Below are 24,596 nucleotides of genomic sequence, written 5' to 3'. Positions count from 1 at the left end.
TTTATAACTCTGCACAGTTTCGTATCATCTGCAAACAGATTTATGTAGCTGTTCACTCCTTCTGGCATGTCGTTAATATAAATGAGGAAAAGTATTGGTGCCAATACTGACCCTGTGGCACTCCGCTTTCTACTGCTCTCCACTTGGACTTCATATCTTTAACTACCGTCCTTATTTCTCTCCCCTCAAATAATTTTCTATCCATCTCAATGTGCTTCCTTTTAAGCCACCCTTCTCCTCTAACTTCCATAGTAATCTTGCATGTGGCACTTTGTCAAACGCCTTTTTAAATCCAAATAAATACAGTCAACCCATCCTCTCTCTCTTGTACTCTATCAACTATTCTAGAATAGAAACTCAATAAATTAGTTACACAAGACCGTCTTTTCTAAAACCAAATTGGCTATTTGATATTAATTTGTTGTCTTCAAGGAACTTGATCCATTGTTTCTTTATTATTCTTTCACACATCTTGCATATTACACTAGTTAGTGATACCGGTCTGTAATTTAAAGGTTCTTCCTTCCTTCCACTCTTATATATGGGAACCACCTCAGCTCTTTTCCATTCTACTGGTACTGTTCCATTTTCTATTGAGCATTTTATGATGTTGTATATAGGACTTGCTAGTTCTTCCCTACATTCTTTCAGTATTCTGCCTGAGACTTCATCTGGTCCCATTGCCTTCTCTTCATCCAGTTCCTTCATTAACTCTTTTATTTCAAGCTTGGTTACTTTAATCTCTTTCATATAGACTGTCTCTCTATTACCCTGTGGCCTTTCAAATTTAGATTCCTTAGTAAAGACCTCCTGGAATTTATTATTTAATAGTTCTGCCATAGCTTTTGGGTCTTCCACCATCCCGTTCTTTCCTTTTAACCTTTCTATTGTTTCTCTTTGTCTAATTTTTCCATTTATGAATCTATAGAACAATTTTGGTTGCTCCTTACATTTTTTCGACAATGTCCTTTTCAAAGTTCTTTTCCTCTTCCTTCCTTACCTTTCATCTCTCGCTGCCTTAAAGTTTTCCTTATTTGTTGGATTTCTATTTCTCGTCCATCTTTTCCATGCTCCATCTCTTTTCTCCTTTGCCCTAGCACACCTTGCATTAAACCAATCTTTCTTTCCTTCTTCTTTAGTCTATATTTTAGGACATATTCCCTGACTCCTGTTTTATATATTTCCAAAAATAAGTTATACTTCTCTTGCATCGTCTCTGAGTTTTCCATCTCCTCCCAGTTTACATTTTTAAAATAGTTCTTGAGATTCTCAATATCAGCCTTTCTGTAATTTAATCGGTCTCCTTTGTATGAATCGTCTCTATCTTCCTTTCCCTCTTCTATATCTATTTCTAATATTACATGGTCACTCTTTCCCAATGGGCACTTATATCTTATATCATCATTCATTTGTATACCCTTGTAAAAACTAGGTCCAATCTCGCCGGCTCGTCGTTTCCTCTGAATCTTGTGCATTCCTTTACTCTCTGGTCCATCATATTGTCTATCATTAGGTTTAGGAATCTTTCTCCCCAGGCTTCTTCCCCATACCACTTTCATAATTTTCCCAGTCCACTTCTTTACAGTTGAAATCTCCTGTGTGTGTGTGTGTGTGTGTGTGTGTGTGTGTGTGTGTGTGTGTGTGTGTGTGTGTGTGTGTGAGAGATATCACTTACGTTTTTCGTGAATACCAGGTCAACCATGAACAGTTCTTCCCTCTACCTTGTGTAGTTCTTCACCCATTGATTTACCATTACCAGTTGTAGCACTTCTTTCCCCCACCATCCAGCATAATCATTCACTTCCATTTCGTTGCAGTTTACATTTTTGCAATTAGGGTTTCCCATAAGTAGTACTTTTCTATCCTTCCTCAACATGTTGTCCAAGCACTTTAGCACTTTTGCATTTCCTCGTGCTTATTCAGCCTCCATGTATTAGTCTTCAGGGGCACATATGTTGCTATGATTCTCCTCCTGTCCCTCCCACTGGTTCTTATTATTATACTTAAAACCTCTGCTAGTCCATCTCCATATTGTACTTCTTCCAAACATAATTATATAATCTCGAGCCATTATCAATACTACTCCTAATTTTCCTCTTTCTATTTCCCTTTCAAACTTTATATCCCTATTTTACAGAATTTGATTGGACATCTTCACTTAGCTTTGTCTGTGATACATATATCACATCTGGTATTTTTCTATTGTCTCTCACCTCCACCACTCCTGATATTAATCTGTCTATGTTTGTATGCATGTCTTTCTTCCCCTTCCGGGATATGTGTGTGTGTGTGTGTGTGTGTGTGTGTAGTAGAAAAACAACTTTAATGACACTTGGATCATTCATAGCAACAGACAAACTGATCTTAAGGCAGGATGAATCAAGCCATGAAAAGTTTTTGCTGGGACCAAGGATTAAATCTTGGAAAAGGAGAAAAGGACAGTGCCTTGATGTTAGGACCAAAATGATTATCATGTCTCCAGATATTTTTGGGGGATTTGCAGTTATGTCTTTCTGAAGTGTTACCGTCAGTGCTTTTTTGGTCCTTTTACATGGCATGATGACATCTTCCTTTATTCTTATCTTCTTTACAATTACCATTTTAGCTTTCATCTTCATCACGGCTGCAGTTCATCTATTTTGTTTGTGTCTGTATAATGACAAAAATACTTTCTGTCACTTGCAGCGATGGGAGTTAATTTGCCGGCACATCTAGTCGTTGTTAAGTCCACCACACAGTATGTAGGGGGAGCCTATGAAGAATACTCCTCTGCTCAACTCCTTCAGATGACAGGCCGTGCTGGAAGGCCCCAGTTTGATACCCATGCTACTGCTGTCATCATGACCAAGAGTAAACATAAGGTAAGGAGATACGTAATTCATGTCTTCTGTCAGCGAGAACAGCACCTTTTGGTGTAGGACTGTGTGGAGGCATGATGGTCTCAGCTTGTCACTGTGTGGGATTATACCTTTGTGTTCACTTATTGTGCTGCCTCAGGGGAGAATGTAAAGTGCAGGAGGCAGGAAACAAAACCACTGAAGGCTGAATGTCGTGATTATAACAGGGGGAAAGACTGAGGTGGAGGAGGAGGAGGAAGTTTTATGTAAAGAGAGAGAGAGAGAGAGAGAGAGAGAGAGAGAGAGAGAGAGAAATAATAGATATTGTGTTCGCTCCATCTTCCTGTCGATCTCATCGGGGTTACATGAGGTGCGTCACAAAACACATCACGTGGCGGAATAATCGGTCTTGGCGTGCATCTTTCCCCATCGGCACGCGAGGAAAACACGGAGGGGAGATGCGGTAATTTGCCGCGGCGGAAGGGGCGAATCTCTTGATGGGAAAGATGCGTAATGTTTGTTGCTCAGGACGGCGATGGTTTTTGTCACCTGACGATGCCTTGATTTCTTTCTTTATTTTGATTGCACCATGGCATGTTTAACTTCGTATCACTGGTGTTCTGATATAATATGTTATGTTACGAGAGAGAGAGAGAGAGAGAGAGAGAGAGAGATGTGTTTCAGACAAGAGAAGCACCAAGATACAGAGTTATCCTATCACTTATAACCTGCTACATATTTTCTTGAGTTTGAGGCAAAGAAATGCATGTATAAATAAAAGCTGCATGTTTTATTGCTAAGATCGTGGATCACTACATTGGAGAGGAACGAGGCGCGGCAGTAGCCTTCGCCATGAAGCAAGGTTTAATGTTGGAGAACAAGAAACACTCATCGATGCTCACTTGTTAATGGAACTAGGAAGGGAGGGAAGGAGGGAAGGCAGAGGATTAAGGATATGAGCGTTGCGTCAGGATTTGCCAAAGGAAGAACCAGGAAAGGATGATCACGTGGTTTCGGTGATGTGTGAGGGCGTGGCCATGCTTTACTTCTTCTGGTAGTAAGGCGTGCCCCAGGTTGGTTGATAACCGTCGATGTATTCAATTGTAGGCACAAAACCGGATTCCCCGTCCACGTAGTAAGTGACTACCATGAGGCGGCCATCAGGCTGCCACACGTAGTAAGAGCCGTCCACACGCCCGTCCACCGCCGCCTCCTGCTGCCCGTAGTAGTTGTCGTAGTCCTGAGCGTCTACATTCCACTTGAAGTCATACTGGCGGATCCAGACACACACCGATTAGTCACACACACACACACACACACACACACACACACACACACACACACACACACACACACAAATTGATGGAAAAAGAAGAGAGAGAGAGAGAGAGAGAGAGAGAGAGAGAGAGAGAGAGAGAGGAGGAGGAGGAGGAGTTGATGCATAAAGCCCAGGCCCTGTAAAACTACAACTAGGTAAATACACACACACACACACACACACACACACACACACACACACACACACACACACACACACACACACACACACACACACTGCATTTGCCTTTATCATAATTATTTACCTTAAAATTGCTTCACATGATTGATATTTGCTGGTTTGAGGCGTCTAAGTACTACATGTATTCACTGTACTGAAGCGTCAAGTGAGAGGAAAGATGCTCCGCAACCAACAGAGAGAGAGAGAGAGAGAGAGAGAGAGAGAGAGATGTGGACGTGCTAAAGTCGTGGAAAGGAGCCTCACGTTCATGGGCCTCTGTGGTGCAGCCTGTTGCAGCTGCCTGCCAGTCTGCGGCCTCCCCGCCACAGCCGCCACCAGACAGGTCAGCATCACCACGCGGACAAACATGGCTGTCGGTTATACATCACATTGTAAAAACACACGCTGAGGTGCCCAACACAACACCGCGCCGCAATGAAGGAACTGGTGTCCATTATAGTCAGTGAAGCTACACTAAGTAACACTCAAAAATGCTGAAGCTACTACCATCCCCTAGCGGCCTATAGCCACCCTTCCCTTCCCTTCCTTCCTCCCGTGCACACCTCCTGGTTTACCTCTCGTTGTCAGGACACTGGCAGAGTGTTGCTGTCTCCGGCTGTTAGACTGCTTTTATACACCTCCCAGCGCCTGACGTCACGGCCTGTCTTAACATTGAGTGAGCGGTGGATCCTTCCTGCAAGTCCGGGTCAATATCTGCCAATAGGAAGACGTGCCAGGAGCCATCTTCATGCCGGCAGCCAATGGAGGCCTTGCGTCAAGGTTACAGGCAACCTTGACGTCTCTCCACCTTTATGTCTGTGCCTCTCCTCGCCGCAATTACCTCTTTGTTCTCAGGCGCTCCTCGCTGTATACTCACGCCTTGTCTCACGCCGGTTACCTGCTTGTGACTGATGGATACGTGGCAATTTCATGGACAGTTATCACCAAGCCATAAGTTCTATGAGGCTTGAAGGCCCTAGAGGACGCCATATATAGGGCTTTTGTCGCTCCTGCAGGAAAGAAATTGGACGGGACACTGGAAACACCAGTTGCTGAATAGTGCTCACACAATCTTTGGTGGCTAATGAGAGTTATGGGCGTTTCTACACTGATGATCGTACTCCTGAGTGTTTGAAATGAAGGTCAGCTCTTCTTCAGTGTCTTTGGAGATTAACACGCAGGAAGATGTTGAATGGGTTCCATTTAGCAGAAATCCCTTCTTTATTTCTCTTTACTTCTATGTTCACATGATTTATTCCTTCATTACGTGTCATTGAAAATAGTATATATAGCTACAGACAATCGCCAAATGATTTACTGAGTACAAAATGGAACATCGAACTGAAGTCGGGCGCCGTTTCAGAACCAATAGCCGGACGAAAATAATACGTGTATGTAATTTGAGGTGTGCCCTTCGTAGCCATCATGGATCTTTCCCTTTATGTCTTGAAGGTCGAGATGGTCCTCATTACGCAACCTCCCCCTTCCCTCGCTTGCTGTCTTTTGACTCTTCCCGCAGCTTGGCCTTGAGGTGATCTGTTTGTCCGGGAAACGAGGAGTAAATGTGTGATGTGACGGGGAGGCTGAAGAAGTGTGGTCAGGGCAAGGCTCTTAACATACCTACACTTTCCTTCATTGCATGCATTCTGTAGAGGAAGATGGCGAAGCATACATAGTTATTTGTTAGCCTGCTTCACCAATTAGGTTCCCTACTTTTTCAGCTCGTACATGAAGTTGGCGGTTCGTTTAGTACTAACTGAGTAAGCTTGTAAAATCCTGTGGAACAAGTCACTGCTGCAGGAAGGTGAAGGAAAGAATGGCAAAGGAAAGAGGCAGAGAAAGGAGGGCGTGCGAAAAAATGTGTCGAAAAGATGAGGAATGCAACAAAGGATGAAAGTGGAATTGAATAGTGGGAAAGAATGACTTGAAGGGTGGAAGATAATCGGTTAACACTTGTACATGAATAACATCATAGACGCTAAAGGGAAAGAAAAAAAAAATAATGATGCTGTGGAAAAGAAGGAAAGAGTTAGGAATAAAAGACAATAATATAGACAACAGTATAGCTATGCCGCGAGGGAGAGGAAGGGAAAGAGAACGTGGTTTGAGAAGGAAATTGATGGAAGAGAGAGAGAGAGAGAGAGAGAGAGAGAGAGAGAGAGAGAGAGAGAGAGAGAGAGAGAGAGAGAGAGAGGAGGAGGAGGAGTTGATGCCACATTCCAGGGAAACTATCCCCTCAAAATTGGTGTATTCCGGCCTCGTGTCGTCCCTTTGTCACGCTACTGTGCAGGGCGGGTGTTGGGGTTCCTTGCTACCTCACTGGCTCTTTTCCTTAGCTACACTTGTTAGGACACTGGCTGGGGTCATCGCCTTGTTGGTATGTCCTGTCGGTGCTCTCCTGTACACTTTCTGCGGTATCTGTATCACTTAGTCTTGGAAGTTCATGCGTCGCTTTCCATGTTGCCTCTAACTGGGCGTGTTCTTAATACTAAGATTGAGGCCTGAAAGGTTCTACAGCCTCGTATTATTTACAAACGAGAGTATGTCCTGTGTTTATGCTTTCATGTGGTGTTTTCTTGTTGATGATAGTTTCTCTCTCTCTCTCTCTCTCTCTCTCTCTCTCTCTCTCTCTCTCTCTCTCTCTCTCTCTCTCTCTCTCTCTCTCTCTCTCTGTGTCTCTCTCTGTGTGTGTGTGTGTGTGTGTGTGTGTGTGTGTTTTTGTGACTGTCCTTGACGCATGTATGCTTACGTATTCTTACGCAGTGTTGTATCACACACACACACACACACACACACACACACACACACACACACACACATATATATATATATATATATATATATATATATATATATATATATATATATATATATATATATATATATATATATATATATATATATATATATATATATATATATATATATATATATATATATATATATATATATTTATTTTTTTTTTTTTTTTTTTTTTTACGTAGGGAAGAGGGCCAGCCAAGGGCAAAAAAAAAGAAAGTTAGAAAAAAGCCCACTTGAGCGCTGGCTCTCCAAAGAGTACAAAAGTGCCAAAACCGTCAGCCAGAATTAGGGGAGCAAATGCCTCGATACCTCCCTCTTAAAAGAAGACAAGTTGTAGGAATTTGGAAATACAGATGCAGGGAGGGAGTTCCAGAGTTTACCAGTGAAAGGGATGAATGATTGAGCGTACTGGTTAACTCTTGCATTAGAGAGTTGGACAGAATAGGGATGAGAGGAAGAAGAAAGCCTTGTGCAGCGTGGCCGCAGGAGGAGGAGGCATGCAGTTAGCAAGATCAGTAGAACAGTTACCATGAAAATAGCGATAAAATATAGAAAGGGATGCAACATTTCGGCGGTGAGAAAGAGACTGAAGACAGTTAGTCAGAGGAGGGAGTTGATGAGACGAAGAGCTTTCGATTCCACCCTATCAAGCAAAGCTGTGTGACTGGAACCCCCAAACATGCGAAGAGTACTCCATACAGGGACGGATAAGGCCCTTATACAGAGTAAGCAGTTGGAGGGCGAGAAAAACTGGCGGAGACGCCTCAGAACACCTAACTTCATAGAAGCTGTTTTAGCAAGAGATGAGATGTGAAGTTTCCAGTTAAGATTATGAGCAAAGGACAGACCGAGGATATTCATTGTGGAAGAGGAGACAGTTGAGTGTCATTGAAGAAGAGGGATAGTTGTCTGGAAGGTTGTGTCGAGTTGATAGATGGAGGAATTGAGTTTTGAGGCATTGAAAACTACTAGATTTTCTCTGCCCCAATCGGAAATTTTAGAAAGATCGGAAGTCAGGCGTTCCGTGGCGTCCCCGCGTGATCTGTTAATTTCCTGAAGGGTTGGACGTCTCTGAAAGAACGTGGAAAGATGTAGGGTGGTATCATCAGCGTAGGAGTGGATAGGGCAAGAAGTTTGGTTAAGAAGGTCATTAATGAATAATAGAAAGAGAGTGGGTGACAGGACAGAACCCTGAGGAACACCACTATTAATAGGTTTAGGAGAAGAACAGTAGCCGTCTACCACAGCAGCAATAGAGCGGTCGGAAAGGAAACTTGAGATAAAGTTGCAGAGAGAAGGATAGAAGCCGTAAGAGGGCAGTTTTGAAATCAAAGCTTTATGCCAGACTCTATCAAAAGCTTTTGATATGTCTAACGCAACAGCAAAAGTTTCACCGAAATCTCTAAAAGAGGATGACCAAGACTCAGTAAGGAAAGCCAGAAGATCACCAGTAGAGCGACCTTGACGGAAGCCATACTGGCGATCAGACAGAAGATTGTGAAGTGACAGATGTTTGAGAATCTTCCTATTCAGGATAGATTCAAAAACTTTAGACAAGCAAGAGATTAAAGCTATAGGACGGTAGTTTGAGGGTTAGAACGGTCACCCTTTTTAGGAACAGGCTGAATGTAGGCGAACTTCCAGCAGGAAGGAAAGGTAGAAGTCGATAGACAAAGTTGGAAGAGTTTGGCCAGGCAAGGTGCAAGCACAGAAGCACAGTTTTGAGAACAATAGGAGGGACCCCATCAGGTCCATAAGCCTTCCGAGGGTTTAGGCCAGCAAGGGCATGGAAAACATCATTACGAAGAATTTTGATTGTAGACATGAAATAGTCAGAGGGAGGAGGAGAGAGGACAAGCCCAGAATCGTCCAAGGTGGAGTTGTGAGCAAAGGTTTGAGAAAAGAGTTCAGCTTTAGAGACAGAAGAGATGGCAGTGGTGCCATCAGGATGAAATAAAGGAGGAAAGATGAAGAAGTGAAGTTATTTGAGATGTTTTGGCTAGATGCCAGAAGTCACGAGGAGAGTTTGAGTTTGAAAGATTTTGACATTTCCTATTTATGAAAGAGTGTTTGGCAAGTTGAAGAACAGACTTGGCATGATTCCGGGCAGAGATATAAAGTGCATGAGATTCAGGAGATGGAAGGCTCAAGTACCTTTTGTGGGCAACCTCTCTATCATGTATAGCACGAGAACAGGCTGAGTTAAACCAAGGTTTAGAAGGTTTAGGTTGAGAAAAGAATGAGGAATGTACGCCTCCATGCCAGATACTAACACCTCTGTTATGCGTTCAGCACAAAGAGATGGGTCTCTGACACGGAAGCAATAATCATTCCAGGAAAATCAGCATAATACCTCCTCAGGTCCCCCAACTGGCAGAGGCAAAACGCCAGAGGCACCTTCGCTTTGGGGATCCTGCGGAGGGATTGGAAAAATAGGACAAGATACAGAAATGAGATTGTGATCGGAGGAGCCCAACGGAGATGAAAGGGTGACAGCATAAGCAGAAGGGTTAGAGGTGAGGAAGAGATCAAGAATGTTGGGCGTGTCTCCAAGACGGTCAGGAATACGAGTAGGGTGTTGCACCAGTTGCTCTAGGTCATGGAGGATAGCAAAGTTGAAGGCTAGTTCACCAGGGTGGTCAGTGAAGGAGAGGAAAGCCAAAGCTGGTGGTGAACATTGAAATCTCCAAGAATGGAAATCTCAGCGAAAGGGTAGAGGGACAGAATGTGCTCCACTTTAGAAGTTAAGTAGTCGAAGAAATTACTATAGTCAGAAGAGTTAGGGAGAGATAAACAGCACAGATGAATTTAGTTTGAGAGTGACTGTTAAGTCGTAGCCAGATGGTGGAAAATTCGGAAGACTCAAGAGCGTGGGCACGAGAGCAAGTTAAGTCATTGCGTACATAGACGCAACATCCAGCTTTGGAATGAAAATGAGAATAGAGAAAGTAGGAGGGAACAGAGAAGGGCTACTGTCAGTTGCCTCAGACAGCTGTGTTTCGGTGAGGAAAAGAAGATGAGGTTTAGTAGAGGAGAGGTGGTGTTCCACAGATTGAAAATTAGATCTAAGACCGCGAATGTTGCAGAAGTTAATGTAGAAAAAGTTGAGGGAGGTGTCAAGGCATTTGTGGTCTTCAACAGGAGAGGTGTCCGACCTGGGGACATTTTGGTCCCTCCCAGAGGAGGACTGAGGCGTTGTTTATTTTGGGTCCCATTTTCTTTTAAATTTTGATTTGGAGTGAAGGGTGTATGTGTGGTAAGTGCATGTAGTTTTGTGTGAAGAAGGAGAGCTGTCTTTAGAGGGTAGGCTGTGACTTCCCCCTTGAGTTGTGAGACACAAAGGAAACATTCAACGAGATCACAACTAGCTTTAATGGAAGGTTCACAGCACCTCCTGAACTAGAGCTATTAGATCTCACTGGGAGTAAGTTATTGTTTCGGTAGGTGCCTACTACCTCCTCCTACTATATATATATATATATATATATATATATATATATATATATATATATATATATATATATATATATATATATATATATATATATATATATATATATATATATATATATATATATATATATATATAGAGAGAGAGAGAGAGAGAGAGAGAGAGAGAGAGAGAGAGAGAGAGATAATAAATAATAATAATAATAATAATAATAATAATAATAATAATGATAATGATAATAATAATAATATTGATAATGATAATGATAATTATTATTATTATTATTATATTGATAATGATGATGATAATATTGATAATATTGTAGGAATTACTGTTATTATATATGGCGAGAAACCCTGTTCTGCATAGCGCGATACTTTGGTGTGATTCTAATAAATCTAGACAAAGACAGACCGTGCCAATGTAGATAAATGTATTTCTAACAAATGATTCCTACCAACAGATAAGAGATAGTGTTTACTGTCCAGTGTGGTGAATTCTTGTACAAGGAAGCGATGTGAGTATAATGTCTGATACTATTTTGCCACCCTCCACCAGTGAGTGGGTGGTAGTGTGGCCCTTCGTACTACTTGTTTCATTGGAAAGATTGTGAGAGTGTTTATTTCTTGTCATGGTGAAGTAAAGTCACATAGCCGTGGTTCGGGAAGCGCTGACTCAGCTCAGGCAAAACTTTGTGTGAACACCAACGGCCCCCGCTCTCCCCTTTTCTCTCCACAGTGTTCCGCTTACGTACCACGTACTTATCTACATTACTCTTTGTTTTGTCATCTCTTATAAATCTTTCACGTGACCTTGTGGCTAATCCTCGTTGTACCCACTTCCTGTTGGCAGCGATGTACCAAGTAGTCACCTGCCGCCCGGTGGAATACTCCAGGAGAGGTACTTACGGGGATGTAGGCAGTGCTGCAGACTGAGTGATTCCCCGTGTCCTCTCTTCCCGGTTCCCTTTGTGGTCTCATTTATACAATTGAGCAGCTGCAGCCTGCCCTCTAAAGACAACTTCTACTACTTCCTACACTACACTACAACACCTTACACTTTTACACTCTCTTCAAATCAAAATTTAATAATGGCTTCACCACGCCCTGCCTCGGAGTCCCCCTCTGGGAGGGACCATAAATGTCCCCAGGTCGGACTGCCCTCTGCTGTCGACCTTGGGTGTCTTGACACTTCATCTAATACTTTCACTATCAATTTCTGCAACATTCGTGGCCTTCGTTCTAATTTTCAATCTGTGGAACACCACCTCTCCTCTACTAAACCTCATCTTCTCTTCCTAACTGAAACACAGTTGTCTGTGACTACTGACAGCAGCCCCTTTTCTGTTCCCTCCTACTTGCTCTATCCTCATTTTCAATCCAAAGCTGGATGTTGCGCATACGTGCGTAACGACACCACTTGCTCTCGTGCCCACAATCTTGAATCTTCAGAATTTTCTACCATCTGGCTAAGACTTCAATGTCACTCTCTAACTAAATTCATCTGTGCTGTATACCTCTCACCTAATTCCTCTGACTATGTAAAATTCTTTGACTATTTGACTTCCAAGGTGGAGCACATCTTATCTCACTTTCCTTTGCTGAGATCTCCATTTTAGGGATTTCAATGTTCACCACCAGCTTTGGCTTTCATCTTCTTTCACTGACCAACCTGGTGAACAAACCTTCAACTTTGCTATCCTTCATGACCTAGAGCAGCTAGTGCAGTTCCCTACCCGTATTCCTGACCGCCTTGGAGACACGCCCAACATTCTTGATCTTTTCCTAACCTCCAACCCTTCTGCTTACTCTGTTAAACTTTCCTCTCCGTTGGGCTCCTCCGACCACAATCTAATTTCCGTTACCAGTTCTATCACTCCAGTGCAGCCTCAGGACCCGCCTAAGCGGAGGTGCTTCTGGCATTTTAACTCTGCTAAGTGGGAGGAACTAAGGCAGTACTATTCTGATTTCCTTGGGATGATTATTGTTTTCATGTCAGAGATCCTTCTCTTTGTGCCGAGCGCATAACAGAGGTGATTATCTCTGGCATGGAGCTATACATTCCTCATACTTTCTCTAACCCTAAAGCTAAAAAGCCTTGGTTTAACTCTGCTTGTTCTCGTGCTGTCAATGATAGAGAGGCGGCTCACAAACGGTTCCGTAGCCATCCAACTGCTGAAACTCATGCCCTATATATTTCTGCCCGTAATCATGCCAAATCTATTCTCCAACTTACTAAAAACTCTTTCATCAATAGAAAATGTCAAAGTCTTTCCAATTCTAACTCCTCTCGAGATTTCTGGCATCTAGCCAATAATATCTCTAACAACTTTACTTCTTCGTCTTTCCCTCCTTTACTTCATCCAGATGGCTCTACAGCTGTCTCTTCTTTTCTAAAGCTGAACTCTTCGCTCAAACCTTTGCTACCAACTCAACTTTGGATGATTCTGGGCATATTCCTCCTACTCCTCCACCCTCTGACTACTTCATCCCTAAAATTAAAATTCTTTATAAAGACGTTTTCCTGGCCCTCTCTGGCCTTGATTCTCGGAAGGCTTACGGTCCGGATGGAGTCCCTCCTGTTGTTCTCAAAACTGTGCTTCCGAACTCGCTCACTGCCTGGTCAAACTCTTTCATCTGTGTCTCTCTACTTCTATTTATCCTTCTTGCTGGAAGTTTGCTCACATTCAACCTGTCCCTAAAAAGGTGACCACTCCAATCCTTCTAACTACCGCCCTATAGCTTTGATTTCCTGCCTTTCTAAAGCCTTTGAGTCTATCCTTAATAGGAAGATAATGAGGCATCTATCAGCTCACAACCTTCTCTCTGATTGCCAGTATGGTTTCCGTAAAGGCAGATCTACTGGTGATCTTCTTACTTTCCTAACTGAATCTTGGTCATCCTCTTTTAGGGACTTCGGTGAAACCTTTGCTGTCGGCCTTGACATATCGAAAGCCTTCGATAGAGTCTGGCACAAATCTTTAATTTCTAAACTACCCTCCTACGGATTCTATCCTTCTCTCTGTACCTTCATCTCCAGTTTCCTTTCCGATCGTTCTATTGCTGCTGTAGTAGACGGTCACTGTTCTTCCCTAAAACTATCAACAGTGGTGTTCCACAGGGTTCTGTCCTATCACCCACTCTCTTTCTATTATTCATCAATGATCTCCTAAATCTGACTCAATGCCCTATCCACTCCTATGCTGATGATACCACCCTGCATTATTCAACAGCGTTCAACAGACGCCCAACCCAACAACAATTAAATGACTCAAGGCGAGATGCTATAGGACGCCTAACTTCTGATCTTTCACTTGTTTCTGATTGGGGCAGAGAAAACCTGGTTTTGTTCAATGCCTCAAAAACTCAATTTCTACAACTATCTACTCGACATAACCTTCCAGACAACTATCCTCTCTTCTTCAATAACACTCAACTTCCCCTCTCCTCTACATTAAACACACTCGGTCTATCCTTCACTAAAAATCTAAACTGGAAATTTCACATCTCTACTCTTGCTAAATCAGCTTCCAAGAAGTTAGGTGTCCTATGGCGTCTTCGTCCATTTTTCTCTCCCTCCCAGCTGCTTGCTCTGTACAAGGGCCTTATCCGCCCGTGTATGGAGTATGGCTCTCATGTCTGGGGATCCACACACAGCTTTACTAAACAAGGTGGAATCTAAAGCTTTTCGTCTTATCAACTCTTCTCCTCTAACTGACTGTCTTGATTCTTTAAGTCACCGCCGCAATGTTGCATCTTTATCTGTCTTCTACCGCTGTTTTCATGCTGTCTGCTCTTCTGAACTTGCTAACTGCATGCCTTCCCCCCTCCTGCGGCCTCGCTGCACAAGACTCTCTACTTCTTCTCATCCCTATTCTGTCCATCTTCCTAATGCAAGAGTTAACCAGTATCTTCACTCCTTCATTCCCTACACTGGTAAACTCTGGAACTCTCTACCTGTGTCTGTATTTCCACCTGCCTATGACTTAAACTCTTTCAAAAGAGGAGTGTCAAGACACCTCTTACGTTAACTGGACCCTCCTTTTAGATTTTTTTGGTTTTTCTCTTTCTACTTTCCTCTTAACAGGGCCTGGCAACCAAGGGTTTTTTTTTTTCCAACACTTTGTTTGCCCTTGGCCAGTGCCCTTGTAATGTAAAAAAAAAAAAAAAAAAAAAAATTACTATTACTGTTTTGGGTGGTGGTGCATGGTGGTGGTATATTATGGCGTCTTCGTGTGAGCATTAAGGACGTAAAGTGGTGAAGTGTCATGGAGACTGGTAACAGTTGTAAGTAATATAGAAATACATGATGGTGAAAATCTCAAGGTAACGAAAATTATTCTTCGGTCGGTGGTATCTCGGTTAGAATTAATTAAACAGTTACAGGTTTCTTAATGTAATTGATTCTTACTTATCTTGCACTTTGCTTATCAAACTTATTCTCATTGCAGCAATGTCACCATGACGGCGTTTTATATATATATAAAAAAGGTCTGATAACCCATATCGAGGCTTTGTGCTTCAGACGTTCTAGATTCTAGAACGTTTTTGGTCTGTGCCACAACGCATTTTGTACTGGATTGTTGTGCACAGTTTCCGTTACAGAGACCAATATACGGAGGCTACTTTGCCGGTTTCTGCTATTACCAGCAATTAGCCTGCGGGTATTCTGATTGATGCTCACGCCTGGACGTTCCTGCGCTTTTTCTCATCCTTTCTTTTGTGACTCTTTTCATGTTCCTCTTTGGAGAGAGGAGTGGAAATAGAGATGTGCATTTTGGTAATGACCCGAATAATCAAGATTTATTCTTTATTGCATTGCATGATAATTAATACATGGTGTGAAAGAGTAATAAATTTGTGTAGTGATGTGGGAAACTTACCTGAATTGAGTGTGAATGTGTGCAAGTCTAAATAGATGATTTTGTTTCTCATGACCTGCGGCAAATCCTCTGGGAGCACGTGACTCGCGGGTTGACCTTCATTGGATCGTGAGGAGCTGTGCATATATGAGGTGGTTAGATTTTGTGGTGGTGATGGTGGTCGTGTTGGTTATGGTAGTAGAGGTGTTAATGAAATATGGTGTACATTGTTCAAGATGGGTGTGAGGGACCAGCGAGATCATCAGTCACAAACATTGTCAAGTCTACATAGAGGCAGCACATTTCTTACTCACCACACTCTCCAGTGAATGTGTGGATCAACATCATCAATGTCAAAAGACAAAATATAAATATCATTTAGCAATAGCCGGAAACATTACCAACAGAAATGAAAGTTTGATCTCTGGCATTTACTAGTAAACACTACATCCGGCTGATCCCTCCTTGTCCTGCTGAGGGTTGTATATAGGCGGCGCTTCGTGAGCGGCGTGTGGCCGGATGCAGGCTCGGTAATGCGCTGTTTCCTTTCTGGTTGGGAGCTTCACGCCTGGTGCAGGCTGTGATGTAACTCAACGGGTGCTGTCCACTATCGCTGCTTGCGGAATTCATCGTTGTCATCCTTGTATTGCGTTCGCCAAGGGAGCTGACTGTAAGTGACGGTCATAATAAAACTGCCCTGAACACTGACGGCCAGATGGCAGAGATTGATGAGGACCAGCTGATCGTCGACCTTGGCAGTACAACCTTATAGAGAGAGGAACATTGTAGAGGACATTAATACTTATCCTGATATCCTGAAGGGCAACCTATTACCACGGAAACATCCTTCTCCCATCTGATCTTTGCTGGTGGTTGTCTGTATGTTTATGTTTTCTTTGTGTGAAGACGGCTTTATATACAGTGATTTAACTATATAGGTACATGTATCAACAACAAAAATGCCTAGATGAATATTGATTAAGCTTCAACTGTCGATGTTGGTGATTGTTGTGTAGCGTGTGTGCCTTTCAGTAAACTGGAGACGATGATTGGCAATGTGCTTTCCATATGTGTAGGAGAGAGGGTGGGAAGCTGTCGTTGGTTGTCTGCAAATATTTATCCACCGAGACCTTGGCCCATCACCTTATCTCTCAGTCCTCTTGTCTCTTTCTTGTCTCTCTCCGTTCGTAGAGTTATAGGGAGGGTCTTCCATAACCACCATGATATTGAAGGCACCGAGTTCTGTACAAAACACACCCTGTCAACAGCTGCCCTCAGATCTCCGAGGGTGAAGGTCGGCTGGGACATAATAGTTTTCATGAGAGTTCGTAGTTCCTCTCAAATTACATAGAGGCTGTTTAGTATCAAGGCTTACAAGGGAGGGAAGACCTGTAATGCTTCCATCTTGAACGTCTTTTAATTATCTCTTGGCTGAGTGTACTTGAGTTTCCGGCTTTAAAACTACTCTTTAGGGAAATTAGTAGGCAATGAGGTGAGAACAGAGATGCATAGAAGGTGCATTAACATTCCTCGTATCCCGCCACCATGGGTTGTGGGATGACAGCTTGGTGATGAACTAACTGACCTTGTAATGCCCGATTGAGGTCTTCTGAAAATATTGAGGTTCCTTAATTTTGTTTGACTGTGGAGGTGATTATGTCTCAGATTATGTACAAACGAGAAAAGGGTAAATGGTGATGATGATGGAAAGAAGAAATGAATTGTATGCTGTGCTGACTTACGGAAGAAGATTAGACTGAGTGGCAGGAGTGATGTACACCAGGAAGAGGGACGGTAAAGGAGGCAAAAAATAAATATTGTGTGTGTGTGTGTGTTGCGGATGGCCTTGGCTTGTGTTTGTGTGATCCTGCGTCTCTTTGTGGTTATCGTTAATTTGTGGCTGCACAGCATTCCCTCCGATAAACTAGATAAACTTAACGTCTTCCTGTCTTATCGTCAAGGCAGCGCTCCTTAACGCACACTTCTCACTATTCAGATAACTCTGGTAATCTCTCCTCTTACCTGACTAACCCATGCGTCACCTCTTCCATAATCTAGATAAAATAAATACTCTTGTCTTCCATCATTGAGCTAATCCACTTTATCCGTCCCTCCCATTCTACAGACACTCTTCTATCTTTCTCCCTCTCCCCGGTAAATGAAGCACTCCCCTCGGGTCTGCATGACGGACTTACCTCAAGGTCATAACTCGTCCGTAATTTCACTTCTGTGCTTATTGCTTCTTCTCGTGAAAGTTACTCAGATTATTCCATCGTGCTGTGGTATTGCCAGTATTGCTAATTTGTGTGCTTGGTCTCACAAAACGTTAAACCTAAGAGCTACTTTCCTTCATTCTTTTCTCTTCCTCCTCCTCCTCTTGCTACCACCACTAGTACTATTGGTGGTAGTGGTGTTGGTGCTACTAGTCACCACCACTATCACCACTACTACTACTACTACTACTACTACTACTACTACTACCTGTAATATTTACTACAGCCATTGCGATGCCTCGATTGAAATTAACTTCAGATGTAACAATCATAAGGGGAAAAAGTCAATAATGATGCGTTATGGAGAAAATATACTGTACATTTCACGTTATAATATTGTTACATTATATATATATATCTATATCTATATCTATATATATATATATATATATATATATATATATATATATATATATATATATATATATATATGTGTGTGTGTGTGTGTGTGTGTGTGTGTGTGTGTGTGTGTGTGTGTGTGTGTGTGTGTGTGTGTGTGTGTGAGTGAGATGAGAGGTAGTGTACTACCATAATATGTTATGAAGAGTGAAGTTATAGTATTTCAAGAAAAAATTGTGAGATAATTAAGTTGAGAATAATATTAGAAAGTGTGCGTGATTATAAGGTAGAAGGAAGATGTGAAATGGAAGTATTTTTCATCAGAGTGCCATGGAATGTGTATCACTGGAAAAAAGTGGTACATTGTAATGATAGTCTTGTTCACCTTGCCCTTCATAGTCTTGTTACATACCGTTTTTTTTTTCTATTTTTTTCTATTGTACAAAGCTACTATATTACCTTTAATGGAAACCTTTGTGTGAATGGTTGACTCACACTCATGGCTACATGACGGTGCATTTAGTTTGGAGGTGCATTTGGGGTGTACTGGGTGAGGTAGTGTTGGTACCAAGGACTCTCATCCTGCACATGGTTCATCAGGAAGGTACGCATACGGTGCCAGAATTCCTCCTGTGCGGTGCATGTTTCCTGAGCATTTCCACCCCACTGAAAAATTATACCTTTTGTCAAGTGCTCTTTGCTGGGAAGGTGCCGATGGAAGGACTGGTTATTCAGTGTGTTGTAGGGAGGCTCTATGATGTGACCTGTGCCGGGGTACAAAATTGTCTCGAAGTTGTGCTTGTTATTGCTTAGCATCCGTTCTCGGAAGGGAGCGAGAGAGTGTTTAAATCCCCAAGGGTCATCTTCTCCAGCAATCAAAAGGAAGTGGGTATCCTCGTCTGCCTCCTCTACAGGGATCATAGCTGGATTGTCTGTCGTGAAATACTGTTGAAGGTTGCCGACCCAGGGCCCTCTATTAGTTTGCTCTAGGGTCAATTCGTCCATATTCAGGCCTTGCTTGAAGACCTTGCCTTTGTAGGTTAGAGCAGATCCAAGTGCTATGGTGGAGCAGCTGACACCGACCACAGCCTTCACAGCGGGTAGTAGCGTAGCCATACTCAGGAGTATGTCACCAGTTCTACTATTGGCCACGGCCCCACACCTGTCTGGTATGACTTCTGGTACTGCCAGCAACACCTCCACTGCCTCTTCAAAGTAACTCAGGTCCAAGTTCTCTGTCGTACTAGGAAGGTCGTCGTAATCAAAGAATGCCAGAGATAAACTCGCGAAGCCTCGTGACGCCAGTAGAGCTGTAGGGATTGAATACATTGAAGGTCAGTAGTGTAGGAGATTAGGACAAGGTCATCTACTTACAGCTTAGTGTCAATCATTGCCATATATTTCTTGCCATTCACTTACCTGACCTGAATTCCATCAGTCCGCCAATAGAACCAAACATATCAACAATCCCCGGGAAGGGTCCATCACCTGGGGGCAAATATAGAGCCCCTCTCACCCTCCCCTCGCGCACAGGTAGCCGTCGTACCCCGGGGGCCATCAGGAGTCGTTCCATTTCGACCTTTGCCATCACGTCTGCCTTTGTCCCTGGTGGCTGGTGAGCGTCCAGGACACTCACCTGGATCTGAGGAGAATGCTTAGTGTGTCATAATGGGGAACGAGAGAAGGAAGGACTGAAAAACTACAACAGTTCTTGATGACAAAGAAGAGTTGGCTATAGCGTATGCAGGGAAGCTGTAGGAGTTAAGTGCCACTTACCTTCCAGGGCAGAGAGGTATCGCGACGGAAAAGCCTGTGGGACTGGAATTCATGTGGAGCAGGCGACAGTGTGGTGAGCAATCCTGCCGGAAACACTCCTTCGTAGGACCCACCCACGGATTCCGCAGTCCGCACATCAACATTGCCGGCTCCATCAGTCACGTAGTGGGCGCAGGAGCAGAACTGTTGACGTAGGGACATCATGGAGTGTGGCCTTACTTTTGTCATTTGTACCAATCATTAAATGCACTGTGGAGAAAAAAGAAATTGAATGATGACAATTTTTTCTGATATTAGCGTCACTGGTTCCCCGAATCGGAGCTCACCTCTGTACCCTTCTCATCGATGAGGCTGGCGGAGAGTGTGACTGGAGAGTGTGGAGACAGACCACCTGCCTTGAGAGTGGTGGGAACATCGTGGAGGCAGATGCGTGGTGTGACAGTTATCCAAGGCTCATTGGCTTGCTGTGGTGAACAAGCTATGCCTCTGATGCTTCCAGTGAGCAATCCATATAACTTTGTCACAGATTTTAGGCGAACAGACCAATAGGATGACAGTAATCTGGTCTGAGGAAGAATCATCACGCTCTTCACACCGCAACCTGTTGGTTATCATTGCTGTACCTCACTACACATCTTGCCTTTATGATGTATGTATGCGTTCGCACGCACGCACGCACGCACGCTCGCACACACACACACAGAGAGAGAGAGAGAGAGAGAGAGAGAGAGAGAGAGAGAGAGAGAGAGAGAGAGATGCCTTATCATGTTAATATTAATTTCAATGTAAACAAAACTAGAAAAGTAATAAACTGAAAATGTCCTCAAAAAAAGTCATTGCCGCTATTCTCTCTCTCTCTCTAAGAAAAATCTTTGCATTTTATGGGCACAATATGTGATCCCACTTGAGGCGCTAAGTACTGCGTACATTGCTTCCTTACCGAGTTGTAGCCAGTTGGCGCTTGTAAGTACGGGAGTGTTTTATTTACAACACTAATCAGTTTTAGGTTATTGACCTGAATCTGAGTCTCATCTTGATTCTTTCGAGGTAAAGAGAACGCTCGCTGTCATTAATGACACTACACCAGACTGGGTTCCGTGCCTGGCCATGAACTTTGTTTAGTGAAGTTTCACACAAAGCTCTCTTCACACAACATGCTGAAAATAGTTGCTGTGGTGAAGCATAGAATGTTAAAATGAGAAGCATTACTGAGATCGATACTTCCAAAGTTGAGATGAACAAGAATTATCTTCCTTTGCCTCATCATGAAGTCTGGTATAGGCGGCAATGGGCGCGCGTGATTATAATAAGCCAAGGCATGTAATATCTCGCATGTTTGTGGCATCTGTCACCAACATTCTGCACCAATTCATTACCATTCTTTGTTCCTAGACATATCAGCTGTTTTCCCAGTCTTCAGTCTTCAGCAGAAGCTGCTCAGTCGCTGCTAACATGATGGTCGCCGCTAGGAGCTTTTATAGCCTATAATAACCCACTGTCCCACTGCCAGACCCAGCAGACCACCTAGACCAAGATCTTGATCCTGATCACTCGGATCAAGATGTAAATAGAACGCGGCCCGCGCGGCCAGAACACTGATGTGTATTATGTATATGTTATCAGTGTGCTCCTATAGTCTGATAAGCCTAGCTGCCTGTATGTATTATCACACGCATTTCACCTTTTATATTTCATTTTCTTATTTTTATTTTTCCACAATAAACACTTCATTTAAATTGTCATATTCTTTCATTTAAACTCTATTATCTCAATTTCCTAAATTCCTACAATTAAAACTACGTAGCAGAGTTAATGTGGTAGTTAGGCCTATAACCTTCATGTCTTCGTAGTCATGTTTTGCGTTTATCAGATACACCATTCATTAATAAAGAAAAGAGAAAATCTCCCATAATGCTGCAGCATTCACAAGTCAGCACAAGTTACATTATTATTATTTATTTATTTATTTTACCGAAGAGAGAGAGAGAGAGAGAGAGAATGAGGGTAAGTGAGTGAGAGTATCCTCCGTGTGGTTGGGCCATTGGCTGCCAGACACTAGAAAGCCTCTCCGGCAACATAATCTGTCAGTAATATAATTGTTGACATCGACTTCCTGCTTTACACGTATTACATACACATCTGGCATGACAAAAATAATCACACACCCATAGCCCTATCACACGGTTAGCAAAATGGGCCACGTACAGTACAATGCTTACTCTTCACTGGGGTTCTCCCTCGTAGCTAAACCGGGAAGGAGAGAGGCAGGTAGGTGGCAGGCAGTGACTACGCTTGGCCTGAACGAAATGGTTCACCCTCGCCACTCACCAGTCGTATGAGAATCACCAATGAACGCATCACTCAACATCCTCATTACAGAATCATTGACTAAATTGCCGATAATTGAATTTGTTATTGATTCTCTTTTAATGAACTTGTATTTAACAGCTGTATGTTGTTGTTGGTTGCCACCAGAGAGGGGTGACGCGGGCCTTTGGTCATGGCCCACAGAAAAAAAAAAAAAAACAGCTGTATCCAAACGTGTGCTTTATATACCACTGGATCTCTCTCTCTCTCTCTCTCTCTCTCTCTCTCTCTCTCTCTCTCTCTCTCTCTCTCTCTCTCTCTCTCTCTGTGCAAAAAAAAAAAAATACTAATCGTAAAGATGTCTTGTGAACATTTATTGTTATATTATGATGATGATGATGATACTAATAATAATATTAATTATAATTACAAGTATATGCATCGTGTTTTACAAAATAAACTGATGGCATGTTGCATGTTGACAACCACGGTTTTCTCTAGAAGCTAATTTTTTTAAGAAAACGTTAGAGCTACGAGCGTACTGGCTCTCATGAAGATCAAACAAAAACAAATGAAACTGCAAATAACGTTAGGTCGAACTTTGCTTGTCAGAAATCAACTTGAGGATGATCTGGCAACTCGAGGCGTGAATCGTCTTGGGGTAGCTGAAAACTGTCCCACCTGATAGGCTGCGTCACTGGCACATGCAGAAACCGAGGGAGGAAAAGCTTATCGTACAGCGAGTCAGTGGCAAAGGTGTATCGTCCTAAAATTATTGTTCACTGATGAGCATGAATAGCAAAAGCTAGTATGTTTCTCCAGTATATACAAACATACAAGTTGGGTTACTATATAAAGCAATGTCAAGAAAATGGTCGCTAAGCAAACCGGTTACGAGAGAGAGAGAGAGAGTAATAATAATAATAATAAAATATTTATTCCACTATGAAGTGGTTATTCTTCACATCAGTACATATATATTCTTTATATCAGTACATAGTACATCAGTACATACCTATAGTGGTCATATTTTGAGACACACACACACGCTTGTCTTTAGCTTGTGCAGACACTTAGTGATTAGATAGGAGGAATTTCCTGAGTCGCGTCTTAAATGAGTGTAGGGTGCTTGAGTCTTTCACTTCTTGTGGCAGGAGATTCCATAATGAAGGACCTCACACAAAGAGAGAGCGACTCCCTGACTGGGTGACCGCTCTGGGCACATACAGGTTGTGTTGTTGCCTATATATTATAGTGACTGCCTGTTAATGTGTTCACTGTAGAGAGGTCGATCACGTTCTGTGGGTAGTGGTTCTTAAGTTGTTTGTACAAAGTCACTGCTGTATTGAATTGAATTGTTTTTATTACATTGAGCCATTCCAGTCTTTGAAATATGGGAGTGACTTGTAGTCATATTTCCGGGCGTTTCCGTCTGCCACCTTAATAGCAAAGTTTTGTAGCTTTTGAGTTTTTGAGAGTAGTGTGGTGTTGGAGGTTCCCCAGATTGTGTTACAGTAGTCAAGAATACTCAATACTAGCGACTGTATTAGTATCATGCGAGTCTCTTTGTCAAAATAGTGTTTGACTCTGTTTATATAGAAGAGTGTTCCCGTGATTTTAGTGGAAATTTCGTTGATATGGATGTCGAAGCTCATGTAGGTATCGAAGTATACGCCCAGGTTTTTAACGTGTGAGGAAGGCTTGATGGTGGTGTCGTGGAAATTAATAGTTGTGTTTTCTGGTATTCTTGGGATGAGTTGATGTGTCCCTATAAATATACATTGAGTCTTCTTGGCATTTAGCTTAAGGCCATTTCTGAGGAAATATTTTCTGGCTCTGTTGAGTGTCTGTTCTGCTTGAGATATTATGGTGGGTAGTTCTGTGACTGTGCCTGAGTGAAGAAACTGCGTGTCGTCAGCGTATTGTGTGAGGGAACAGTTCTTAATGTAGTAGGACATATCGTTAACAAATAGATTAAATAATATAGGTCCTAAAATAGAGCCTTGAGGCACGCCATATAGAGTAGAGGCTTGTGTGGAGACAGTGTTGTTGAGTCGGACAGACTGTGATCTTTCGTTCAGATAATCCTCAAACCAAAAAGCATCTACGTCGGCCAGTTTTAGTTTTTCAATAAGAATTTGGTGGCTGACACTGTCGAAGGCCTTCGACAAATCGCAGTGTTAGCAAAGAGATGCGCTTTTTGTCCATATTCTTATAGATTTTGTCTGTTACAACTGTCATGGCTGTTGCCGTGCTGAGTCTAGGCCTGAATCCATGCTGACTTTCGCTGAGCAATTTGTTACTTTCCAGATGTTTAACTAATTGAGAGGAAAATTTTTTTCTAGAACTTTTGAGAAAATGGAAAGGAGGGAAATAGGTCTGTAATTACTTTTATCCAAGGGATCTCCGCCTTTGTGTATAGGGATGACTATAGTATGTTTCCATGACTTGG

General features: G+C 42.6%; 2 protein-coding genes across 3 annotated transcripts in view; one reads left to right on the top strand and one right to left on the bottom strand.

Annotated features, from left to right (window-relative positions):
- Window positions 1-24,596, top strand: part of LOC123513462 (probable ATP-dependent DNA helicase HFM1) — a 236,435-nt gene that overhangs the window by 10,247 nt on the left and 201,592 nt on the right. Inside the window, exon 13 of the mRNA XM_045270625.1 lies at window positions 2,686-2,861. Coding sequence (XP_045126560.1) covers window positions 2,686-2,861 — 176 coding nt within the window. The remainder of the gene's footprint in view (window positions 1-2,685; window positions 2,862-24,596) is intronic.
- LOC123513406 (acyl-coenzyme A thioesterase 1-like) lies at window positions 18,153-22,303 on the bottom strand. Of its 2 annotated transcripts, none has more exons than XM_045270559.1 (5): window positions 22,043-22,303; window positions 20,164-20,438; window positions 19,838-20,020; window positions 19,481-19,703; window positions 18,153-19,371 (listed from the first exon to the last, which is right to left on the bottom strand). In XM_045270559.1, exons 2-5 carry the CDS (start codon window positions 20,416-20,418, stop codon window positions 18,581-18,583), a joined length of 1,452 nt encoding a protein of 483 aa, XP_045126494.1. In that variant the 5' UTR covers window positions 20,419-20,438; window positions 22,043-22,303; the 3' UTR covers window positions 18,153-18,580. The 2 variants fall into 2 exon arrangements, with proteins under 2 accessions (XP_045126494.1, XP_045126493.1); XM_045270558.1 differs by having other exon boundaries at window positions 22,057-22,303.

This window comes from Portunus trituberculatus, chromosome 36 (genome assembly GCF_017591435.1).
Source record: "Portunus trituberculatus isolate SZX2019 chromosome 36, ASM1759143v1, whole genome shotgun sequence".
NCBI lineage: Eukaryota > Metazoa > Arthropoda > Malacostraca > Decapoda > Portunidae > Portunus > Portunus trituberculatus.
Note: the sequence above shows the minus strand (reverse complement) of the source record. Positions and strands in the feature narration are given on the sequence as shown.